The 24,943-nt window shown below is 49.3% G+C and overlaps 1 protein-coding gene across 1 annotated transcript in view; it reads left to right on the top strand.

The window, feature by feature from the left end:
* The window catches only part of NEMP1 (nuclear envelope integral membrane protein 1), a 57,631-nt gene that overhangs the window by 7,856 nt on the left and 24,832 nt on the right, over positions 1-24,943 (top strand). The window contains 4 exon segments of the mRNA XM_069758534.1: positions 2,817-2,889; positions 10,354-10,447; positions 14,965-15,079; positions 16,901-17,126. Coding sequence (XP_069614635.1) covers positions 2,817-2,889; positions 10,354-10,447; positions 14,965-15,079; positions 16,901-17,126 — 508 coding nt within the window.

The following is a 24,943-nucleotide window of genomic DNA, read 5'->3' as shown; positions in this document are numbered from 1 at the left end:
TCAAGAACAAAAAATGTGGTAGTCAGTAATGGTTACTTTTTTAACCAAGCATAGGGGAAAAATTATGGAATCACTCAATTCTGAGGAAATAATTATGGAATCGCCCTGTAAATTTTCATACCCAAAAATAACACCTGCATCAAATTAGATCTCGTTAGTCTGCATCTAAAAAAGAGTGATCACACCTTGGAGAGCTGTTGCACCAAGTGGACTGACATGAATCATGGCTCCAACATAAGAGATGTCAATTGAAACAAAGGAGAGGATTATCAAACTCTGAAAAGAGGGTAAATCATCATACAATGTTGCAAAAGATGTTGGTTGTTCACAGTCAGCTGTGTCTAAAATCTGGAGCAAATACAATCAACACGGGAAGGTTGTTAAAGGCAAACATACTGGTAGACCAAGGAAGACATCAAAGCGTCAAGACCGGAAACTTAAAGCAATATGTCTCCAAAACAGGAAATGTACAACAAAACAAATGCGGAATGAATGGGTGGAAACTGGAGTCAACGTCTGTGACCGAACTGTAAGAAACCACCTAAAGGAATTGGGATTTACATACAGAAAAGCTAAACGAAAGCCATCATTAACACCTAAACAGAAAAAAACAAGGTTACAATGGGCTAAGGAAATGCAATCGTGGACTGTGGATGACTGGATGAAAGTCATTCAGTGATGAATCTAGAATCTGCATTGGGCAAGGTTATGATGCTGGAACTTTTGTTTGGTGCTGTTCCAATGAGATTTATAAAGATGACTGCCTGAAGAGAACATGCAAACTTCCACAGTCATTGATGATTTGGGGCTGCATGTCAGGTAAAAGCACTGGGGAGATGGCTGTCATTACATCTTCAATAAATGCCCAAGTTTATGTTGATATTTTGGACACTTCTTTTCCCATCAATTGAAAGGATGTTTGGGGATGATGAAATAATTTTTCAAGATGATAATGCATCCTGCCATAGAGCAAAAACTGAAAACATTCCTCGAAAAAAGACAAATAAGGTCAATGTCATGGCCTGCAAATAGTCCGGATCTCAATCCAATTGAAAATCTTTGGTGGAAGTTGAAGAAAATGGTCGATGACAAGGCTCCAACCTGCAAAGCTGATCTGGCAACCGCAATCAGAGAAAGTTGGAGCCAGATTGATGAAGAGTACTGTTTGACGCTCATTAAGTCCATTCCTCAGAGACTGCAAGCTGTTATACAAGCCAGAGGTGGTGCAACAAGGCCGGTGATTCCATAATTTTTTCCAGGGGTTGTACTCTACTCCCTAACATGGAAAATACACTGTTAGGGTGCCGTCTCACAGTGGCACTTTTGTCGCTACGACGGTACAATCCGTGACGTTCCAGCGATATCCATACGATATCGCTGTGTCTGACACGCAGCAGCGATCAGGGACCCTGCTGAGAATCGTACGTCGTAGCAGATCGTTTGGAACTTTCTTTTGTCGCTGGATCTCCCGCTGTCATCGCTGGATCGGTGTGTGTGACACCGATCCAGCGATGCGTTCGCTTGTAACCAGGGTAAACATCGGGTTACTAAGCGCAGGGCCGTGCTTAGTAACCCGATGTTTATCCTGGTTACCATCGTATATGTAAAAAAAAAACAAACAGTACATACTTACATTCCGGTGTCCGTCAGGTCCCTTGCCGTCTGCTTCCTGCACTGACTGACTGCCGGCCGTAAAGTGAAAGCAGAGCACAGCGCGCTGTGCTGTGCTTTCACTTAACGGCCGGCAGTCAGTCGGTGCGGGAAGCAGACGGCAAGGGACCTGACGGACACCGGAATGTAAGTATGTACTGTTTTTTTTTTTTTTACGCTGGTAACCAGGGTAAACATCGGGTTACTAAGCGCGGCCCTGCACTTAGTAACCCGATGTTTACCCTGGTTACCCGGGGACTTCGGCATCGTTAGTCGCTGGAGAGCGGTCTGTGTGACCACTCTCCAGCAACCACACAACGACTTACCAACGATCACGGCCAGGTCGTATCGCTGGTCGTGATCGTTGGTAAATCGTATAGTGTAACGGTACCCTTAGGCCTGTCTGTGACCAGATTGTAGAGGACCGCACAGAAAGCCACTGACGGTCTTATGTTGACACACTTGCTATATAAGCAATGCTGCTTTTTGTAAGACATCTCCTACTCTCTTGCATAACCTAACAGGATATGAACAAGGCTTGTCTAAGACATACGGAAAGGTGCTTAATGCTAATTACAACCTTACCTTGCTTTTAGAAAATCGTTGGACATTTTAGAGGGCACCCTCTTCCGGTATGAGTTTTGATAAAGTCCTTGTCTTCTATGCTGCAGATTTACCAGTTCTCTGAATGATCAGCTCTGTATAACTTGCCCACACCACTGATTGGCATCTTTCTGTGTCGGGCGGCATTATACACCAGGAGGACAATATGGCATGTGACACCTAGTCCTTTTAGTTATAATCTCCAGGTGATAACATTGATTGTATTGAAACTGCCTCAAGCACCCTAGTAAGTGATAAAACCAATAGAATCAGGGTGTCGACTCCTACATTATGCTGCTCTCAGATTACGTAACAAAAACCTGGTGACAGATTCCCTTTTAAGTTAGTTATCTGCAATATTTAGGAAGAGAATCTAAATCTTAGTAATTTGTGTTGCGTTCCAAGATTCTTAAATTGCCCAGAAAGTCAGAGGCCCCAGGCGCAGCTGTCATAATACAGGCTGGGTTGGTACTACTGCTGTGAACTGATGATCGCAGGCTGCTTACATATGCTGTTTTTCCTTTCACGCGTTTCATTGACGTGTCCATCTTTCTATTTTGCAGACTTTGATCCCAAGCTGGTTGCCATCTTCGTTATTGGTCTTTTCTTGTTCTTCTATGGAGACTCGCTCAGTCGGTAGGTTTTTGTCATCTTGGATACAATCATGACTATTACCATGGTTAATTGTGATTGGTACAGGAAGGAAGACATTTTATTGTTGCTGGAGTGTAGCGGAGAACCTGTCACTGTTTTCACGCTGTGATATTAATGTATTAGGGTACACATGACCTCTCGGGCTGTATCCCTAAGGCTATGACCCTAAACTATGCCATACATTAGAACTGCAGCATAGCACCCGTAAGTATCCCAACATGGTGTCTGCCCCCTGGGGAATGCAACCTTGTTGTACATAAGCTCAAATCTTCCATACTCACCTTTCTTTATCGCCTCTCATTGGGGGACACAGGAACCATGGGTGTATGCTGCTGCCACTAGGAGGCTGACACTATGCAAATAAAAAAGTTAGCTCCTCCTCTGCAGTGTACACCCCACCGACTGGCATTATACTCTTCAGTTTAGCTTAGTGTCAGTAGGAGGTGGACACGGGTCTTTCATTAGACCCTTATCTACCTCAATGTGCGTCGTTTTCTTTACAGGTTTCCTTGCAGGGATACAGGGTGAGCAGTCACACCTGTATTCCCACAAGCGGACTATGAGTACGGTGTGTACTGCCACCCCGTATCCTCATAGATCCCTCACCAGGACCAAGATCCTGGCACACCAGCGTGCTCAGAAGTCCGGTCCTGGCTCCGTCCCCCACCCACTCGCCCACCAGAGCCTGTCGGTCGGAGGAGACGAGGACGTCCATCAGCCCTGGATGTCTCACCCTCTTTTAAGGTTAGTACGGCGTGGGATGTTTTTTAGGTGAGTATTTCCCCTATCCCATCCCAGATCCTTGTATAGGGGGGGGATTCTTGTTAAGGGCTCCCAGACGGTGACCCTCTCTTACCCGGTCATCGCCTGTATCCTTGCGGCGCGGTCGATATTTTATCGGTTCCAGCATTTTCCCCATTCTGCAAGGGCCTTCTGCTCCAGCGCGGGGCCCTTTTTCTGGCCGCAGCGCTCTCACCCGTGACCAGCACCTTCTTTCTTGGCAGCTTTTGGCTGCTGTTCGCTCCTTTCCGCGGCGCACTATCAGCGCGGCGGTTTTTTCACTGGGCACAGTCCTCAGCGCAGCAGCCCTGCAGTCTATCGCGCTGCTTATCGCTGCAGCGCATTGCTCCGGCGCCGCAGGAGGTGGATCTGCGGCGCCCTTCAGCGGCGCAGCCTGGCAGGCTGCGGCGCCTGTGCCGCCAGCCTCCCGTCGCGGCGCACTGCTCCGGCGCCGCAGGAGGTGGATCTGCGGCGCCCTTCAGCGGCGCAGCCTAGCAGGCTGCGGCGCCTGTGCCGCCAGCCTCTCGTCGCGGCGCACTGCTCCGGCGCCGCAGGAGGTGGATCTGCGGCGCCCTTCAGCGGCGCAGCCTAGCAGGCTGCGGCGCCTGTGCCGCCAGCCTCCCGTCGCGGCGCATAGCTCCGGCGCTCTATACCGGCGCCGCGGCTCGTTTCCCGGCCGCCGGTTCCTAATTTAGGCCCCGGCTTCGGCCGGGGCCTACTTCCGGTCTTCGGATCTGTCACTTCCGCTTCTGCGGGCGGGCTTTTTCCCGCCCGACATACTATGACCTGCCCACCGGCGCCTCTGCGTCTAGCTCCGCCCCCTTCCTTGTGGGACACTCGTCTGGTGTGAGCATCGCTTCACACCACAGCAGCAGCCCTTGCAGTGCCTCACGCAGCGCGCCACGCTCCTTCGCCCGCATCTTCTGTGAGCTCAGCACCAGGGGATTTCTCCACCAAGGACAAGTGGGACATCTTCCAGGACCGGGTCCGTGAGTAGCTGCACTGCAGTCTGACACCCCCCTCTGCCCACTGTCCCCTAACCAACTGGCATCTTCAGGGTCCCTCAAAATGTCTTCCTCTAAAGGGGGCCGCTCTCGCCCCCCTACTTCTTCTTCATCTACTACTTTAGTCACGTACTTTGCATGTTCGTCCTGTAACAGCAAACTTCCCTCAGGTCAGTCCTCCCCGCTGTGTCAGTCCTGCAGCAACCCGATTGCTCCCACCGCCCAGGATCCCCCGGCTGTTCCGCCCGAGAGTGATCCCCCCATCCCAGGCTGGGCCGCTTCTCTGTCACAATCGGTGGCCGATTTAACACGGGTGTCTCAAACCCTGGTGTCCGCGCTGGATCGGTTACCCCTGCAGACCCCTGCAGTGGCCAGCGGGTCGCAGGAACCGCCGCCCGAGCCCTCCTTGATTAGCCACAAAAGGTCCAGACAGGAACGTCGGTCTGAGTCCTCTTCGCGTTCCATCTCGCCGCACGGCCCTCCCCCGCGGTTGGTGTCGCACCGTTCCTCCTCCCCTGAGTCAGGCGAGGCTTTATCTGATGCGCCCTCAGAGGAGATGTCGGAGTTGGATCCTAGCCAAATCGCCACCATGAGTGAGTCGGTCCAGAACCTCATTCGGGCTATAAACCAAACCTGTGGCATTAAGGATCCCTCTACGGAACCCGCAGATCAGGCGGTTTCGTTTAGACGGGCCAAACCACCTTCAAGATTTTTTGCCCCTCATCCTGAATTCGAGGAAATCCTGGCCAGAGAGAGAGAGAATCCGACCAGACGTTTTCAGAGGGGAAAACGCCTGGGGGTGTTATATCCTTTTTCACCAGATCTTACCGCCAATTGGACGGTCTCTCCCTCGGTGGATCCACCTGTGTCCAGGCTGTCCACCAACACGGTGCTCCCACTGTCCGGCGGAGCGTCTCTGAAGGATTCTAACGACAGAGTTATAGAATCCTTCGCAAAATCTGCCTTCGAAGCGGCTTCAGCAGCGCTATGCCCGGCCTTTGCTTCCACTTGGGCCTCAAAATCCATCTCAAAATGGGCCAAGGATCTGCGGCGAGGTATCCTGGACGGGGCTCCTCCCGCGCAATTAGCGGAACTTGCCAACCAGATTTCCCACGCTGGTGAATACCTGGTTTCCGCCTCCCTGGATGTCGCCTCTTGTGCGGCTCAGGCTTCCAGCAATGCCGTTGCCATCCGCCGGACCGTTTGGCTCAAGGCCTGGCAGGCGGACTTGTCCTCCAAAAAGTCCCTCACTAGTCTGCCCTTCCAGGGCTCTCGTCTCTTTGGTTCCCAGCTGGACCAGATCATTAAGGACGCCACTGGGGGCACAAGTTCCCTTCTCCCCCAGGCTAAACCTCGTCGCCCTCCTCCTAGACGGCAGTTTCGCTCGTTCCGGCCTTTTCGTCGCTTCGCTGCGTCAAACTCCTTTTCCCAGCAGCAACAGAGGCCACAGGCACGTCAAGAGAAGAAGGCGGTGTCCTTCAGGCCCACTCCGTCCTGGCGTCCTCGCTATTCCCAGGGTAGATCGTCCAGGCCCAGGACTGGAAGATCCACTTCCGCATGACTCTTGGCAAGACTCCAGCCCAACTCCCAGGTTGGGGGGCCGTCTTCTCCGTTTCAGGGACGTCTGGATTTCCGCAGTAGAGGATGCATGGGTCAGGGAAGTTGTGTCTTCGGGATACAAAATAGAGTTCGCCTCCCGACCCAGAGATCGTTTCTTCCAATCTCGTCCTCCAAAAGATCCCGCTTTGGTTCCGGGCTTCTTCGCAGCCATCGCTTCTCTGCTCAAATCCGGGGTAATCGTTCCCGTCCCAGAAAAGGAACGGTACACGGGTTTCTACTCGAACCTCTTTGTGGTACCGAAAAAAGACGGCAAGGTTCGTCCCATTCTGGACCTCAAATTGTTGAACAGGAGGGTTCGCCTGAGACACTTCAGGATGGAATCCCTTCGTTCAGTAATTGCTTCCATGGAGGCTCAGGAATTTCTATGCTCTATAGATATCCAGGACGCCTACCTACATGTTCCAATATTTCCCGGACATCACCGTTTCCTGCGCTTCGCAGTGCAACAAGATCATTTTCAGTTCGTCGCCCTGCCGTTCGGTCTCGCAACCGCGCCAAGGGTGTTCACGAAAATCATGGCGGCGCTGATGGCCATTTTGAGAGTCAGAGGCTTGGTTCTGTTTCCATACCTCGACGACATCCTCATCAAGGCTCCGTCCTTTGCTCAGGCCCACGAAAGCTTGTCCATTGTTCTCGACACCTTATCCCGTTTCGGATGGCTGGTCAACCGGAAGAAGTCCTGCCTTATTCCTTCTCAGCGCATCATCTTTCTGGGCATGCTCTTCGACACTCGTCAGTCCAGAGTCTTCCTTCCCAAGGACAAGAGATCCACCCTTTGTCGGGACATTCTCTTGCTCCAGGGTCCTCGGCCTCCCTCCCTCCGATCGGCCATGAAGGTTCTGGGGAGGATGGTAGCTACCTTGGAAGCGATTCCCTTCGCCCAATTCCATTCTCGACCCCTTCAGCAAGCCATTCTGTCTCAGTGGGACAGGTCGGTCTTCTCCCTGGATCGGCCGATCAGACTCTCCTTTCGGGTCAAGCGGTCTCTCAACTGGTGGCTGACGTCTCCTCTCATCTCCCAGGGCAGGTCCTTCCTTCCGGTTCACTGGCAGGTGGTGACAACGGATGCCAGCCTGATCGGCTGGGGTGCGGTTTTTCGCCACCTGACGGTTCAGGGCCGTTGGTCGCTGCAGGAGTCCGCGCTGCCGATCAACGTCCTCGAAATTCGGGCCATCTTTCTGTCCCTCCGCCATTGGGAAAGGATTCTCAGGGGCCTTCCAGTCCGGATCCAAACGGACAATGCCACGGCTGTGGCATATGTCAACCATCAGGGGGGGACTCGGAGCTCCTTGGCCCTTGCCGAGGTGTCCAAGATCCTCCTTTGGGCAGAGGCAACGGTTCCGGTGATATCCGCGGTGCATATCCCCGGCGTAGAAAACTGGGCCGCCGACTTCCTCAGCCGCGAGGGTCTTGCGGCAGGGGAATGGTCCCTGCATCCGGAGGTCTTCCATCAGATTTGTCTTCGATGGGGAACTCCGGATGTGGATCTCACGGCGTCTCGGATCAACAGGAAGGTTCCACAATTCGTCTCCAGGTCACGCGATCCTCTCGCAGTGGGCGTCGATGCTCTGGCCATTCCTTGGTCACAGTTCAAGCTGCCCTATCTGTTCCCACCCCTTCCATTACTTCCCAAACTGTTGAAGAAGATCAAAGCGGAAGGGGTGCCGGTCATCCTGATCGCCCCGGATTGGCCCAGGAGAGCTTGGTTCGCGGAGCTCGTCAACCTTCTCGCGGACGCTCCCTGGTGCCTTCCAGACAGGCCCGATCTGCTGTCCCAGGGTCCGATCTGCCACCCGAATTCTCGGTCGCTCAGTTTAACGGCGTGGCTGTTGAGACCGCGGTTCTAAGAGCGTCCGGCCTTTCGGACCGGGTGATTCACACCATGATTCAGGCTCGGAAGCCTTCGTCTTCCAGGATCTACTACCGCACCTGGAAGGCCTACTTCCGTTGGTGCGAGTCCAACCGCGTGCCGCCTATGGTTTTTTCCCTGCCTTCTCTTTTGGCCTTCCTTCAGGCAGGACTGGATTCGGGCCTGGCTCTTAGTTCCCTGAAGGGTCAGGTCTCTGCGCTTTCCATCCTCTTTCAGAAGACCTTGGCCTCTCGGCCACAGATTAAGACCTTCTTTCAGGGGGTAGCCCACGCCGTCCCGCCGTACAGGGCCCCTGTGGAGGCATGGGACCTAAACCTGGTACTGGACGTTTTGAAGGTTTCTCCCTTTGAACCTCTTAGGGAGATTCCTCTATCAGTTTTATCTTGGAAGGTGGCCTTTCTTGTGGCCATCACGTCCATTCGCCGCGTTTCCGAGCTGGCGGCACTGTCTTGCCGCCCTCCGTTTTTGGTCATTCACCAGGACAAGGTGGTCTTCCGACCTCCACCTTCTTTTCTTCCTAAGGTGGTTTCCACCTTCCACCTCAACGAGGACATCGTTCTACCTTCCTTTTGTCCAGCTCCGACTCATCCTCTGGAGCGATCGTTGAACAAGCTGGACCTAGTCAGGGCAGTGAGGATTTATCTGGATAGAACATCCTCTTTCCGGAAGACGGATTCATTTTTCGTCATTCCTGATGGCACGCGCAGAGGCCAGCCGGCTTCTAAAGCGACTATTGCTCGCTGGATCAGAACGGCAATTTTGGAGGCTTACCGGGTCAAGAACAGAGTGCCCCCTCCTGGGATTAAGGCTCACTCTACCCGGGCAGTCGGCGCCTCCTGGGCGGTGCACCACAGGGCTTCCGCCCTACAGCTTTGCAAAGCGGCAACTTGGTCTTCCATCCACACGTTCGCCAAATTTTACAAGGTCCATACCTACGCATCGGCGGACGCCAGCCTAGGCAGAAGGATCCTGCAGGCGGCAGTGGTGAGTCCTCTGACCTGATGGAAGTCTGTTTTCCCGCCCTTGGGACTGCTTTGGGACGTCCCATGGTTCCTGTGTCCCCCAATGAGAGGCGATAAAGAAAACAGGATTTTTGGTTGCTTACCGTAAAATCTGTTTCTTGAAGCCTCCATTGGGGGACACAGCTCCCTCCCAATGTTTTCTGTTGTTATCTGTTCTATGACTGTTCTCACGTTACAGTTCTCAAGTTTGTGGTTATGGTTTTTCAACCTTGTTTCATTATCTCCTACTGCTTTCTCACTAACTGAAGAGTATAATGCCAGTCGGTGGGGTGTACACTGCAGAGGAGGAGCTAACTTTTTTATTTGCATAGTGTCAGCCTCCTAGTGGCAGCAGCATACACCCATGGTTCCTGTGTCCCCCAATGGAGGCTTCAAGAAACAGATTTTACGGTAAGCAACCAAAAATCCTGTTTTTCTAATCTCTTCTGATTTTGCTTTAAATTATTCTTGTGAAGGGATCTATTAGCAAAGAGTAGGGGATAATGGCAAAAACTTGATGCTTTTTAGCCAATCGCTTAACTCTCTTCTTCCTCTATGCTGATGGATTGTTCTACACTTAATTCCAATTGCTTTTGATTTCTTTCAAGCATCATTGGGGTAAGCACTCTTTATTCATTGGGTTATACCTTTATGAACCAAAACAGGCAAATGCATTAAATTCTACCCTTGTTCTGAGAAAACTTAAAGTACCTGTATATGGCATCCTCACCGCACCAAGTCCCAACTACCCACCTTTCTGCTATTTGAACTCGGCATTTGTTTACTGAAGATGAAGCTGGCCTTGTATTTCATGTGCCTTGTCTCCATTTGTCCGTACTTCTGCAGATACAAACAGCAGGATCTTCGATTTCTGTACTGAGATATGTTCAGTGATTTCCCCAAAGTCACTGAACACATAAAAACCTGTTCACTGATTGGTAGCCAGGGGGAACCCAAACAAATTCACTCAACTCTACTGATAACCACGTTGACAAAATATTCCAAGGGATTCTGTTGTTTTAACGAGAAGTATAGCCTAACATACAGCATTATGTTTCCTTTTCAATTGTACGTAGGCAATGTTCACATGTAACTGTAAAGAGTAGAAGTGTTGGCGCCACTGGCCCTGAGTGAGATCCATGTACAGAACGTTTGTCTTTTTCTTCCACAGAAGCCAAGTGTTTTTCTATGGCACAGGGATGAGTGTGGGGATGATGGCTTCCATACTGATACTTGTCTTCATGCTGTCCAGGCTGCTACCTAGGGTAATATGTGTAACCCTGTATGATAATTGCTGCGGGTGTGCACGATGCTACATTTATTATTATTATTATTATTATTATTATTTATTGGTATAGCGCCATTTATTCCATGGCGCTTTACATGTGAGGAGGGGTATACATAATAAAAACAAGTACAATAATCTTAAACAATACAAGTCATAACTGGTACAGGAGGAGAGAGGACCCTGCCCGTGTATTTATTCTTACACAATGAGGAGGATGTATGGTATTAATAATGAAATACAAATACTGTCTTTATATCTATGACTGTTTAGAATAAGACCATATGCAGAGTTATCACTCTGGATGATAAATGTTTTGCATCATTAGAAACCATTTATATCTTGTGCAAAACTTTTAAGCAGGTGTGTAAAGCCGCCTGTTGCAAAGTACGACCTTCCAATAATAGATGTGTTAATAGTTTAGTTTGTTTTTATCAATTAACGAGATGCAAAGTAAATGCCCAAAAGAGGAATCTACAGCATCCGTTGTTCTAGGTATACTTGTACACAGTTTTTGAAGTAATTCAACAGGTAGGTTGTTCCAAATATCGTGGAGAACTAACCATAGATTTTCTGTGGATATAGGCTTGTGAAAATCCTTCTGTCTCTTCATTTAAAGGGAGACTGTCAGCATAGAATAACTATTCAGACCAAGTTTGGCCCCTCTGTGCACCCTTAGCGTGGCCAAACATTTAAGTGCATCTTCCCACTTGCTTGTTTTTCCTTCCATCTCTGCTTTTCACTGGCTCCATTAAAGCCAGAGCTGTCAATCAAAATAGAGAAGGGTTGAGATAGAGGGAAAACAAGAAGGTGGGAAGGTACACTTAAAAGTTCGGCCGCGCCATGATGCACCGAGCTTTTGCATTTTGTGTGTTCAGTCATTCTGTGCTGACAGAGTACTTTTAATCCGTATGCTCTCTTGTTAATTGACGCACAAATAGACCCTCCTCCTTCAGTCAATTTGTGCCTATTTTTGGCACATTCTACTAGGAAATGTCTGGTGCGCTTTCTGACATATTTATAATCCACATTCTCCTTGGACATCCGTTTGTAAAACTGGACTGACAAGTGGGCAAGCCTTGATGCTTGGCGTGGATCTAGTCATTTATGGATATACCACTTTTTTAAAAAGTAGCTAAGTCTTTGTCTAACCTCACATCAGTAGGGGATGGGGAAAGTGGGAGAGTAACAATTGAAGAATTTAAAGAAACCTCTCTAGACATATTTCAAGGTGCTACAAATGTATCAGCCCCTTTGTAACATTTTGATCATTTTCTCACACAGAGCAGCAACATTGCCTGTATTGAAAATACTTAAAGGGAACCTCTTTCGTCAGATAATGTTATTCACCTGCAGATTTAGGGTTAATCTGCAGGATCATGGCATTAGAAAGGTGCCCATCCACAGTACTGAAAGCGCGTCAGAATAAAATGAACTTTATTACTTTATTTGTTGGCTTTCAGTCATACCGGTGTGCCTGTCACAGTTACAGTCTTAGGCCTGTTTCTCACTTGCGTTCCCCTGATGTGCGGCGGGCTGCGGACTTCCTCCGTGAAGCCCCGTCCTCGGCTGCACCTCCGCTGTTATCTCCGCCTACATCTGTATGCGGCCCGCATGCGACCTGCGTACCTATATTTAACATTAGGTACGCAGGTCGTGTGGCTGTATGCGGATGGTGCCGCATGCGTCGTTTTGACGATGCGGCAAAAAAAAAAAGCTACACGGCTGCGTCTCCGCTGGTCGCCGCATCGTCAAAACGACGCATGCGGCACCATTCCCATACAGCCGCACGACCTGCGTACCTAATGTTAAATATAGGTACGCAGGTCGCATGCGGGGAGGGCGGGGCTTCACGGAGGAAGTCCGTTGCCCGCCGCACATCAGGGGAACACAAGTGAGAAACCAGCCTTACAGCACTGAGCGGCGACTGTAACCATGCGCCGACCCTGGCTGGCTGTCTGCCGACCCTGGCTGGCTGGCTGGCTGTCTGCCGGCCCTGGCAGGCTGGCTGGCTGTCTGCCGGCCCTGGCAGGCTGGCTGGCTGTCTGCCGGCCCTGGCAGGCTGGCTGGCTGTCTGCCGGCCCTGGCAGGCTGGCTGGCTGTCTGCCGGCCCTGGCAGGCTGGCTGGCTGTCTGCCGGCCCTGGCAGGCTGGCTGGCTGTCTGCCGGCCCTGGCAGGCTGGCTGGCTGTCTGCCGGCCCTGGCAGGCTGGCTGGCTGTCTGCCGGCCCTGGCAGGCTGGCTGGCTGTCTGCCGGCCCTGGCAGGCTGGCTGGCTGTCTGCCGGCCCTGGCAGGCTGGCTGGCTGTCTGCCGGCCCTGGCAGGCTGGCTGGCTGTCTGCCGGCCCTGGCAGGCTGGCTGGCTGTCTGCCGGCCCTGGCAGGCTGGCTGGCTGTCTGCCGGCCCTGGCAGGCTGGCTGGCTGTCTGCCGGCCCTGGCAGGCTGGCTGGCTGTCTGCCGGCCCTGGCAGGCTGGCTGGCTGTCTGCCGGCCCTGGCAGGCTGGCTGGCTGTCTGCCGGCCCTGGCAGGCTGGCTGGCTGTCTGCCGGCCCTGGCAGGCTGGCTGGCTGTCTGCCGGCCCTGGCAGGCTGGCTGGCTGGCTGCCGGCCCTGGCAGGCTGGCTGGCTGTCTGCCGGCCCTGGCAGGCTGGCTGGCTGTCTGCCGGCCCTGGCAGGCTGGCTGGCTGTCTGCCGGCCCTGGCAGGCTGGCTGGCTGGCTGCCGGCCCTGGCTGGCTGGCTGGCTGCCGGCCCTGGCTGGCTGCCGGCCCTGGCTGGCTGCCGGCTGGCTGGCTGGCTGCCGGCCCTGGCTGGCTGGCTGGCTGGCTGCCGGCCCTGGCTGGCTGGCTGCCGGCCCTGGCTGGCTGGCTGCCGGCCCTGGCTGGCTGGCTGCCGGCCTTGGCTGGCTGGCTGCCGGCCCTGGCTGCCGGCCTTGGCTGGCTGGCTGCCGGCCCTGGCTGCCGGCCTTGGCTGGCTGGCTGCCGGCCCTGGCTGGCTGGCTGGCTGGCTGCCGGCCCTGGCTGCCGGCCTTGGCTGGCTGGCTGCCGGCCCTGGCTGGCTGGCTGGCTGGCTGCCGGCCCTGGCTGCCGGCCTTGGCTGGCTGGCTGCCGGCCCTGGCTGGCTGGCTGGCTGGCTGCCGGCCCTGGCTGGCTGGCTGGCTGGCTGCCGGCCCTGGCTGGCTGGCTGGCTGGCTGCCGGCCCTGGCTGGCTGGCTGGCTGGCTGCCGGCCCTGGCTGGCTGGCTGGCTGGCTGGCTGGCTGGCTGCCGGCCCTGGCTGGCTGGCTGGCTGCCGGCCCTGGCTGGCTGGCTGGCTGGCTGCCGGCCCTGGCTGGCTGCCGGCCCTGGCAGGCTAGCTGGCTGGCTGCCGGCCCTGGCAGGCTAGCTGGCTGGCTGCCGGCCCTGGCAGGCTAGCTGGCTGGCTGCCGGCCCTGGCAGGCTAGCTGGCTGTCTGCCGGCCCTGGCTGGCTGTCTGCCGGCCCTGGCTGGCTGGCTGCCGGCCCTGGCTGGCTGGCTGCCGGCCCTGGCTGGCTGGCTGGCTGGCTGCCGGCGCTGGCTGGCTGTCAGCCGGCCGGCCCTGCAGTGCTTCAGTGAGCTAGTGTTGAGCTAGTGAAAACTAAGTGTAGCTAGGTATAATATACTAGATGGTGGCCCGATTCTAACGCATCCGGTATTCTAGAATATGCATGTCCACGTAGTATATTGCCCAGCCAGGTTTGTCACAGGTTAAAAAATAAACATATACTCACCTTTCCGAGGGCCCCTTGTAGTCCGCGGCAGCTTCCGGTCCCAGGGTTGGTATGAGCGCAGGGCCTGTGATGACGTCGTATTCACATGACCGTGACGTCATGGCAGGTCCTTCTGCCATACCATCTTTGCCACCGGCACCTGCAACGGAAGATGGCGGCCAGCGCGAGCGACTACGGAGGGTGAGTATAGCAGGTTTTTTTTTTATTATTATTTTAACATTACATTTTTTACTATTGATGCCGCATAGGCAGCATCAATAGTAAAAAGTTGGGGACACACAGGGTTAATAGCGGCGGTAACGGAGTGTGTTACCCGCGGCATAACGCGGTCCGTTACCGCTGGCATTAACCCTTTGTTAGCGGTGACCGGAAGGGAGTATGCGGGCGACAGGCACTGACTGCGGGGGAGTAAGGAGCGGCCATTTTCTTCCGGACTGTGCCTGTCGCTGATTGGTCGCGGCAGCCATGACAGGCAGCTGGCGAGACCAATCAGCGAATTAATAACCGTGACAGAAGGACAGACAGACGGAAATGACCCTTAGACAATTATATATAAGATAAGGAAACGGGGTCTATTGCTCCTTTGAAATTAAAGCTCAATCCAATTCTAGCTTAGTGTCTCGTAGATAAAACATGATCAGTTAATCTTTATATTTTTACATCATCGCTTACACTTCCATTATATGTGTACAGTTTATACGTAACTTTAGGGTTGTTATGAAGAATATTCTAACAACTTTTTTTTGCTTTTGCTCCAGAAAAGCCCTTTCTATATGTTACTAGTCGGAGGTTGGTCCTTCTCACTATATATTATCCAACTGGTGTTGAAAAACTTCCAGGAAATCTGCAGAGAGCATTGGCAGTATCTACTAGGTACACTGGTATTTTATTATTTCTGAAGCTGTAAACTCTGTACAAGATCATATCACTTTTTTAATCCCTTACCGTTTGTACTAAATGCTTAAATTTTTAATGTACGGTAAATATTTTAATGTAAAAGTTTTATTATCGTCGTTAAAAGCAACTGTAGTTGCACGTCGGTCAGGATATTTCCGATAATCGAGAAAAGCGCTCGTAGGAAGGCTCGTTCCACAATTAATGGCCTGTGTAAACAGGCAGGCAATCACCTGACGAACAAGGTTTGATTTGCACAAAGCATCTTTGTTCTTGGCAGCTCATCATCCTGTATAAACAGGACCTGCACTGCCGAGACTAATGGCAGCCTATGTGCACTGGATGATATTACTAATCATTTGGGCGATTGCATCTGAAGCGTATAAACAATCGTTCTCTGTAGCACAGCGATCCTGTGTAAACAGGATGTGCTTCTGAGAACATGTCCTGTGTGCACAGAAGGATTTTATGTGCAACCGGTTTGTCTAAACATGCTATTAATCAACCGCTGATCGGACTGTCTAAATTCAGTGGGAGTAGAAATTACCAAGTATGTTCGGAACCGATCGTCAAACATAAATTCGGCACAAATGGGGTACCCATAATACAGCACAAATATGGCAAATTCAGATTCAGCGATAGTCTCTGAACATATTCGCTCTACTCCAGGGGTGTCAAACTGCATTCCTCGAGGGCCGCAAACCATGCATGTTTTCAAGATTTCCTTAGCATTGCACAAGGTGCTGCAATCATATGTGTGTAGGTGATTAAATTATCACCTGTGCAGTAGAAGGAAATCCTGAAAACATGACCTGTTTGCAGCCCTCGAGGAATGCAGTTTGACACCCCTGCTCTACTCTATTTGTTTTTACAATGTTCATTGTGTCGTAAGAGTGACCTAACAATCTGATTCTCCAGCTCAGTACAAATACAGCAAGACTAAAGCGACATGTAATGCATTTTTTGAGATGGGTGTGGCAACCAAATACACAACAATACTGGCGTTGTTTCTATTTATTTTTCTTTTACTGTACAGTTTAATTACTTTTCTTTTATGATACTGTGTCAGCACAGAATGACTTTTCAAACCAAATACAGGCGCTCGGTGCTTCATGCTGAGGCCAAAGATCTATATACTCCTTTTTGCCTTCTTAGCTTCTGTCCACCTTCACCCTTCTTTGGCTCTATGAAACCAGAGATGCCAATTAAAGAAGTGGGAGGGGGGGGTGTAGGTAGAAGTTTATAGAAATGATAGGCGCCGCTGTGAAGCATCGAATGGCCGGACCTAATTTGAGCAGTCGTTCTGTACTGACAGTCTCTTTAAATGCTGCTGTCAGTGATTGATACCTCAACTAAATGGTTAAAGGGAATCTCTTTTGTCAAAAAACCTATTAACCTGCAGATGTTGGTTTTATCTGGATGAATTTTGCTCCCCTCGACAGCCTCTGGCTTTCAGTCAGTCATGCGGCTTATGTGGCTTCTGTCACCTCTTAGTAAACACACTCCGGCACTGACTGACAGTCGGCTCGGTGCTTATGCACTGCAGAGCCGGTGACGGGGCACGATTACAGCAGACACTCACTATATATGTTTTGTTAATTGCTTAAAAAAATACTATTAACATTCCTCCCTTTGAAAGCATTCTTTACATTCTTTTTCCCCCACCTACCTAGAACTTTTGCACACTATTGACATTATTGCATCCTCTGATTGTTTTGACTATTGGGTAAAAATCATCCTTTTGGTACTTTTTAAAGAATTTTAAGTTTTTCCCCTTCCCACATTCCTTTTGTTTCCTAGGCTATCTGGGTATCGTGGGCTTTGTCAGCTTTGCAGTGTGCTATAAATATGGACCTTTGGAAAATGAGCGGAGTGTAAACCTGCTGAACTGGACTTTGCAAATAATCGGATTGCTGCTGATGTACATCGGCATCCAAGTGCGCTATGTGGCGCTGGTTATGATCGTAATAGCGTTTTGTACCAAGCAGATTGAGTACCCGCTGCGGTGGATACACACCTTATACAAGTAAGTGAAAGAAATCAATTTCCATGTGCTCATCTAATGACGGACATCAAGCCTTTATTTTAGCGATTAGTTTTCGACAATAAGTTATGTTGGCACGGTCTAGTTCTACATAACTAACTTGGCACTAGTGTCATTCTGAATGTTACCTTTTATGCCTTGGCTGTTTACATAGGTGACCAGTACGCTGTGCCCAAAGGAGTAATCTGAGTATATCTTTGCATCAGTCACTCATCTCTGCAATCGAGTACAGATAACTTGTAATACATTTCTCTAGAAAAACATCCAGACTTCCTTTAAAGGGACTTATTGCAGAATGATTGTTAAAACGAAGCACAGGCACTTGGTGCGCCCTTTGTGTGGCCACTAGTGATGAGCGAGCGTGCTCAGATATTGTGTTATTCAAGTATCTTGGACATGCTCGGATACTATGTTCGAGTCCCCGTGGCTGCATGTCTCGCGACTGTTCGACAGCAGTAACATATGCAGGGAATGCCTGACAAGAAGGCAGTCGTTTAAGTGCACCTTCCCACCTACTTGTTTTCCAACTATCTCCACCCTTCTCTATTTTGATTGACGGCTCTGGCTTTATAGAGGCAGGAAAAGGCAGAGGTGGAGGAAAAACAATCAAGTGGGAAGATTTACTTACCGTTTATACTCGAGTCATACCCGGGGTCGGCAGGGGAGGGGGAGCGGCAGCTGTGTAATAATACTCACCTGCTCCTGGCGCGGTCCCTGCAGGTCCCTGGTTCTCTGGGCGCTGACAGCTTGTTCCTGTATTGAGCGGTCACATTGTACCGCTCATTACATTAATGAATATGGACCAGACTCCACTCCCATTCGGGTGGAGCTGCATATTCATTACTGTAATGAGCGGTACCATGTGACCGCTCAATACAGGAACAAGCTGTCAGCGCCCAGAGAACCAGGGACCATGCCAGGAGTAGGTGAGTATAACAGGGGTATATTCTCCTGTCCCCCCGTTCCACTGTATGCGCCGCTTCGTCTTCCACGTCCTCTGCAGTGACGCTCAGGTCAGGGTGTGATAATGCGATTAGTGTGCGTGCCACCCTCTGCCTGAACAGTCAGTGCAGAGGACGCGGAAGACACAGCGGCGCTCAGCAGTGGAAAGGTGAGTATAGCAAGTGCCGGGGGACTGAGCGACGAGAGGTGAGTGTGATTTTTTTTTTTTTCTTTTTTTATCGCAGCAACAGCATATGGGGCAAATAGCTCTATGGAGCATCTTATGGGGCCATAATCCGCATATGTGCAGCATTATATGGGGGCAAATATCTCTGGAGCATCCTATGGGGCCATAATCCGCATTTGTGCAGCATTGTATGGGGCATATTTTAATATGGAGCATCTTATGGGGCCCATCACAAACTGTATGGAGATTATATGGGGCGTATTTTGTATAGAGCATCTTATGGGGCCCATCATGAGCGGTATGGAGCATTATATGGGGCTCCTGATTAAATATGGATATTCAAAAACACTTAACCTACTGATGTCTCAATTAATTTTACTTATTTTTATTTTTGACGTTTACCGGTAGCTGCTGCATTTTCTACCCTATGCTTATACTCGAGACATTAAGTTTTCCCAGTTTTTTGTGGCAAAATTAGGGGGGTCGGCTTATACTCGGGTCGGCTTATACTCGGGTCGGCTTATACTCGGGTCGGCTTATACTCGTGTATATACGGTAGATGGTTGGCCCCGCCATGATGCACCGAGCACCTGTGCTTGGTTTGTACAGTCACTCAGTGCCAGCAGAGTCCCTTTAAATCAATTTAATAAATTGATCATCAAAAGATCCTGTTTCAGAGGATCATAGTTTCACTGTTACTTCACAGGGGAAATCTTTTCTATGGACCAAGCAAACTGTGCTAAAAAAAAGTGTTCAGTATATTATGGGAGCCCATCAACTTTTATCTGCCCACAAATTAGTTGTAGTTTAAGGACACCTTCCGTGATCTGCCTTGCTTTTACCCTTCTCAATCACCTTTAATCTGTGGGGACAAATTGTAAATTGGAAAAGTTCATGTTTGTTGATTTTGAATTTTATTTCAAGCAAATTTAGTTGGTGCATTGTAATTCCTTATTGGCTAGTGGTGTAACTAATTTCAGAAAGCAGAAAACAAGTTTATCAGCTCATCCAAGGTTTGCCTGACTTTCGGATTCCATATTGCTAATGGGAGGGAATGCACGGATGATGACTTCCTGCCGGTTCCTGGGTGGTGACAAAATTCTGTTCGGATTATGATTACCGGCAAATATTTCATTTGCAATATTTGAATACAGCCGAGCATCATTGGAGTCAATGGGACTAGAGTTAAACAAAAGTGTTCGGAACCGATCGTCAAACATAAATTCGGCACGAACAGGGTATAAAAATGGCAGGAATGTGGCAACTTCAGATTTGGCGATCATTTCCGAACATATTTGCTCAACTCTAGTGACAATACTGGAAGTATGAAATTTAGATTCGGCAATTCCAGGTATTTAACCCCTTCATGACCCAGCCTATTTTGACCTTAAAGACCTTGCCGTTTTTTCCAATTCTGACCAGTGTCCCTTTTATGAGGTAATAACTCAGGAACGCTTCAATGGATCCTAGCGGTTCTGAGATTGTTTTTTCGTGACATATTGGGCTTCATGTTAGTGGTAAATTTAGGTCAATAAATTCTGCGTTTATTTGTGATAAAAACGGAAATTTGGCGAAAATTTTGAAAATTTCGCAATTTTCACATTTTTAATTTTTATTCTGTTAAACCAGAGAGTTATGTGACACAAAATAGTTAATAACATTTCCCACATGTCTACTTTACATCAGCACAATTTTGGAAACAACATTTTTTTTTTGCCAGGAAGTTATAAGGGTTAAAATTTGACCAGCGATTTCTTATTTTTACAACGAAATTTACAAAACCATTTTTTCTAGGGACCACCTCACATTTGAAGTCAGTTTGAGGGGTCTATATGGCTGAAAATACCCAAAAGTGACACCATTCTAAAAACTGCACCCCTCAAGGTGCACAAAACCACATTCCAGAAGTTTATTAGCCCTTCAGGTGCTTCACAGCAGCAGAAGCAACATGGAAGTAAAAAATGAACATTTAACTTTTTAGTCACAAAAATGATCTTTCAGCAACAATTTTTTTATTTTCCGAATGGTAAAAGGAGAAACTGAACCACGAAAGTTGTTGTCCAATTTGTCCTGAGTACGCTGATACCTCATATGTGGGGGTAAACCACTGTTTGGGCGCACGGCAGGGCTTGGAAGGGAAGGAGCGCCATTTGACTTTTTGAATGAAAAATTGGCTGCACTCTTTAGCGGACACCATGTCGCGTTTGGAGAGACCCTGTGTGCCTAAACATTGGAGCTCCCCCACAAGTGACGCCATTTTGGAAACTGGACCCCCCAAGGAACTTATCTAGATGCCTAGTGAGCACTTTAAACCCTCAGGTGCTTCACAAATTGATCCGTAAAAATGAAAAAGTACTTTTTTTTTCACAAATTTCTTTTCGCCTCAATTTTTTCATTTTCACATGGGCAATAGGATAAAATGGATCCTAAAATTTGTTGGGCAATTTCTCCTGAGTACACCGATACCTCATATGTGGGGGTAAACCACTGTTTGGGCACACGGCAGGGCTTGGAAGGGAAGGCGCACCTTTTGACTTTTTGAATGGAAAATTAGCTCCAATTGTTAGCGGACACCATGTCGCGTTTGGAGAGCCCCTGTGTGCCTATGCATTGGAGCTCCCCCACAAGTGACCCCATTTTGGAAACTAGACCCCCCAAGGAACTTATCTAGATGCATATTGAGCACTTTAAACCCCCAGGTGCTTCACAGAAGTTTATAACGCAGAGCCATGAAAATAAAAAATAATTTTTCTTTCCTCAAAAATGATTTTTTAGCCTGGAATTTCCTATTTTGCCAATGGTATTAGGAGAAATTGGACCACAAATGTTGTTGTCCAGTTTGTCCTGAGTACGCAGATACCCCATATGTGGGGGTAAACCACTGTTTGGGCGCACGGCAGGGCTCAGTAGGGAAGGCACGCCATTTGGCTTTTTAAATGGAAAATTAGCTCCAATCATTAGCGGACACCATGTCGCGTTTGGAGAGCCCCTGTGTGCCTATACATTGGAGATCCCCCCACAAATGACCCCATTTTGGAAACTAGACCCCCAAAGGAACTAATCTAGATGTGTGGTGAGCACTTTGAACCCTCAAGTGCTTCACAGAAGTTTATAACGCAGAGCCGTAAAAATAATAAATACGTTTTCTTCCCTCAAAAATAATTTTTTAGCCCAGAATTTTTTATTTTCCCAAGGGTTACAGGAGATATTGGACCACAAAAGTTGTTGTCCAGTTTCTCCTGAGTACGCTGGTACCCCATGTGTGGGGGTAAACCACTGTTTGGGCACACGTTGGGGCTCAGAAGGGAAGTAGTGACTTTTGAAATGCAGACTTTGATGGAATGGTCTGCGGACGTCACGTTGAGTTTGCAGAGCCCCTGGTGTGCCTAAACAGTGGAAACCCCCCACAAGTGACCCCATTTTGTAAACTAGACCCCCCCCCCCAAGGAACTTATCTAGATATGTGGTGAGCACTTTGAACCCCCAATTGCTTCACAGACATTTACAACGCAGAGCCGTGAAAATAAAAAATCATTTTTCTTTCCTCAAAAATGATGTTTTAGCAAGCAATTTTTTATTTTCTCAAGGGTAACAGGAGAAATTGGACCCCAGTAATTGTTGCGCAGTTTGTCCTGAGTATGCTGGTACCCCATATGTTGGGCACACATCGGGGCTCGAAAGTGAGGGAGCACCATTTTACTTTTTGAATACAAGATTGGCTGGAATCAATGGTGGCGCCATTTTGCGTTTGGAGACCCCCTGATGTGCCTAAACAGTGGAAACCCCTCAATTCTAACTCCAACACACCCCTAACCCTTATCCCAACTGTAGCCGTAACCCTAATCACAACCCTAACCCCAACACACCCCTAACCCTAACCACAACCCTAATTCCAACCCAACCCTAACCCTAAGGCTATGTGCCAACGTTGCGGATTCGTATGAGATTTTTCAGCACCATTTTTGAAAAATCTGCGGGTAAAAGGCACTGCGTTTTACCTGTGGATTTACCGCGGATTGCCAGTGTTTTTTGTGCGGATTTCACCTGTGGATTCCTATTGAGGAACAGGTGTAAAACGCTGCGGAATCCGCACAAAGAATTGACATGCTGCGGAGAATACAACGCAGTGTTTCCGCGCGGTATTTTCCGCACCATGGGCACAGCGGATTTGGTTTTCCATATGTTTACATGGTACTGTAAACCTGATGGAACACTGCAGCGAATCCGCAGCGTGTGCACATAGCCTAATTCTAAAGGTATGTGCACACGCTGCGGAAAACGATGCGGATCCGCAGCAGTTTCCCATGAGTTTACAGTTCAATGTAAACCTATGGGAAACAAAAATCGCTGTACACATGCTGCAGAAAAACTGCACGGAAACGCAGCGGTTTACATTCCGCAGCATGTCACTTCTTTCTGCAGATTCCGCAGCGGTTTTACAACTGCTCCAATAGAAAATCGCAGTTGTAAAACCGCAGTGAAATGCGCAGAAAAACCGCGGTAAATCCGCGATAAATCCACAGCGGTTTAGCACTGTGGATTTATCAAATCCACTGTGGAAAAATCCGCAGAGGACCAGAATACGTGTGCACATACCCTAACCCTAGTTCTTACCCCAACCTTAGTGGGGGGAAAAAAAAAAATATTTATTTTATTATTGTCCCTACCTATGGGGGTGACAAAGGGGAAGGGGTCATTTACTGTTTTTTTTTATTTTGATCACTGTGATAGGTTTTATCACAGTGATCAAAATTCACTTTGGAACGAATCTGCCGGCCGGCAGATTCGGCGGGTGCACTGCGCATGCGCCCGCCATTTTGGAAGATGGCGGTGCCCAGCAAAGAAGACGGACGGACCCCGGGAGGCTAGGTAAGTATAAGGGGGGGGAGATCAGGGCACGGGGGGGTGGATCGGAGCATGGGGGGGTGGATCGGAACACGGGGGGTGGATTGGAGCACAGGGTGGGGGATCGCTGTGCGCGGGGGGGATCGGAGTGCGGGGGGGTTGGATTGGAGCACGGGGGTGGGATTGGAGCACGGGGGGAGCGGAGCACAGGACGGAGGGGAGCGGACCACAGATCGGAGGGCTGGGGGGGCGATCGGTGGGGTGGGGGCACATAAGTGTTTCCAGCCATGGCCGATGATATTGCAGCATCGGCCATGGCTGGATTGTAATATTTCACCAGTTTTTTAGGTGAAATATTACAAATCGCTCTGATTGGCAGTTTCACTTTCAACAGCCAATCAGAGCGATTGTAGCCACGGGGGGTGAAGCCACCCCCCCTGGGCTAAACTACCACTCCCCCTGTCCCTGCAGATCGGGTGAAATGGGAGTTAACCCTTTCACCCGATCTGCAGGGACGCGATCTTTCTGTGACACAGCATATGCGTCACAGGTCGGATTGGCACCGACTTTCATGACGCATACGCTGTGTCACAGGTGGGGAAGGGGTTAAAAAATAAACAACTATTTATTCCGAAAATATAGAAAAACGTTCATATTTTTTAAATCGTTTTTTTGTTGTTTTTTTTTTTACTTCCAGTAACTAATTTTAGCCAGAAATGTAAAATTTCTCCCCCCTCCAACTATCATAGCTCATTTTTCTTTTTGTTAGCACTCTGTGAGGCCTTGTATTTTGCAGAACAAGTTGCACTGTTTATAGGAACCAATTTGGGGTACATATAACATATTATGAAGATTTAAATGTTTTTGTGTTTTGTTTGTTTGTTTTTTTTGTGGGGGGGGAGAGGGTTAAATACAGCAACCCTTCTATTGCTATTTCCAAGTGTCATTAAAAAAAATCTGAAATGCTTGTACTCACAGGTGCTTTTTTTATGCCCAAAAAACAAATTCCAAGAATTGGGCAGTAGTTGTAGTTTCAGTGCACAATAAATTGTTCTGTCCTCCTCCAATCAAGCAAACATAGGCTGGCTATATCATCAATGCCATCTTTACCAGAAATATCTGTCCCAAGTCTGTAGATTGTTCTTAGATCCTTATGTACATTATCTGGGTGACGTTATGTTTCCCTGGTGATGCCCTTTAAAAATGAAAACACTGGCTGGTTGTTGTTAAAGTTGAGCATAGTGATTTGATGGATCTTGGTCCAGCGAACCCGTCGTTTGTGGATGCCAGACTAGAGCCCTGCAAACCTCCTCCTACTTGTCTGCATCCCCGGTTCCTCCAAATTAGAAGGCGTGGGGCGACGTCATGTGTGTGCAGTGGCTGCAACACAATCCCAAAGCATGATTGATCCACTCCAACCTTAAAATGGTTGGTAAGATGTTCTTTTCCTGATATTCCGTGCCTTTTTTCCTCCACACATACCTTTTGATCATTGTGGCCAAATACTTCCATTTTTAACCACATCGGTCCACAGCACTTGTTTCCAAATTGCATCAGGCTCGTTTAGATGTTCCTTTACATACTTCTGACGCTGAATTTTATGGTGAGGACGCAGCATAGGTTTTCTTCTGATGACTCTCATGAAGGCAATATTTGTGCATGTCTCTGAACAGTAGAACAATGTACCACAACTCAAGAGTCTGCAAATTCTTTCTGAAGGTCTTTTGCAGTAAAATGGAGGTTCTGATTTTCCTCTCTAACAATCATACGAGCAGCCCTGAAATTTTGCTTGGTCTTCCAGACCTTATCTTCGCCTCCATTGTTC

The sequence above is a fragment of the Ranitomeya imitator genome, chromosome 3, assembly GCF_032444005.1.
Source record: "Ranitomeya imitator isolate aRanImi1 chromosome 3, aRanImi1.pri, whole genome shotgun sequence".
NCBI classification, from domain to species: Eukaryota; Metazoa; Chordata; class Amphibia; order Anura; family Dendrobatidae; genus Ranitomeya; species Ranitomeya imitator.
Note: the sequence above shows the minus strand (reverse complement) of the source record. Positions and strands in the feature narration are given on the sequence as shown.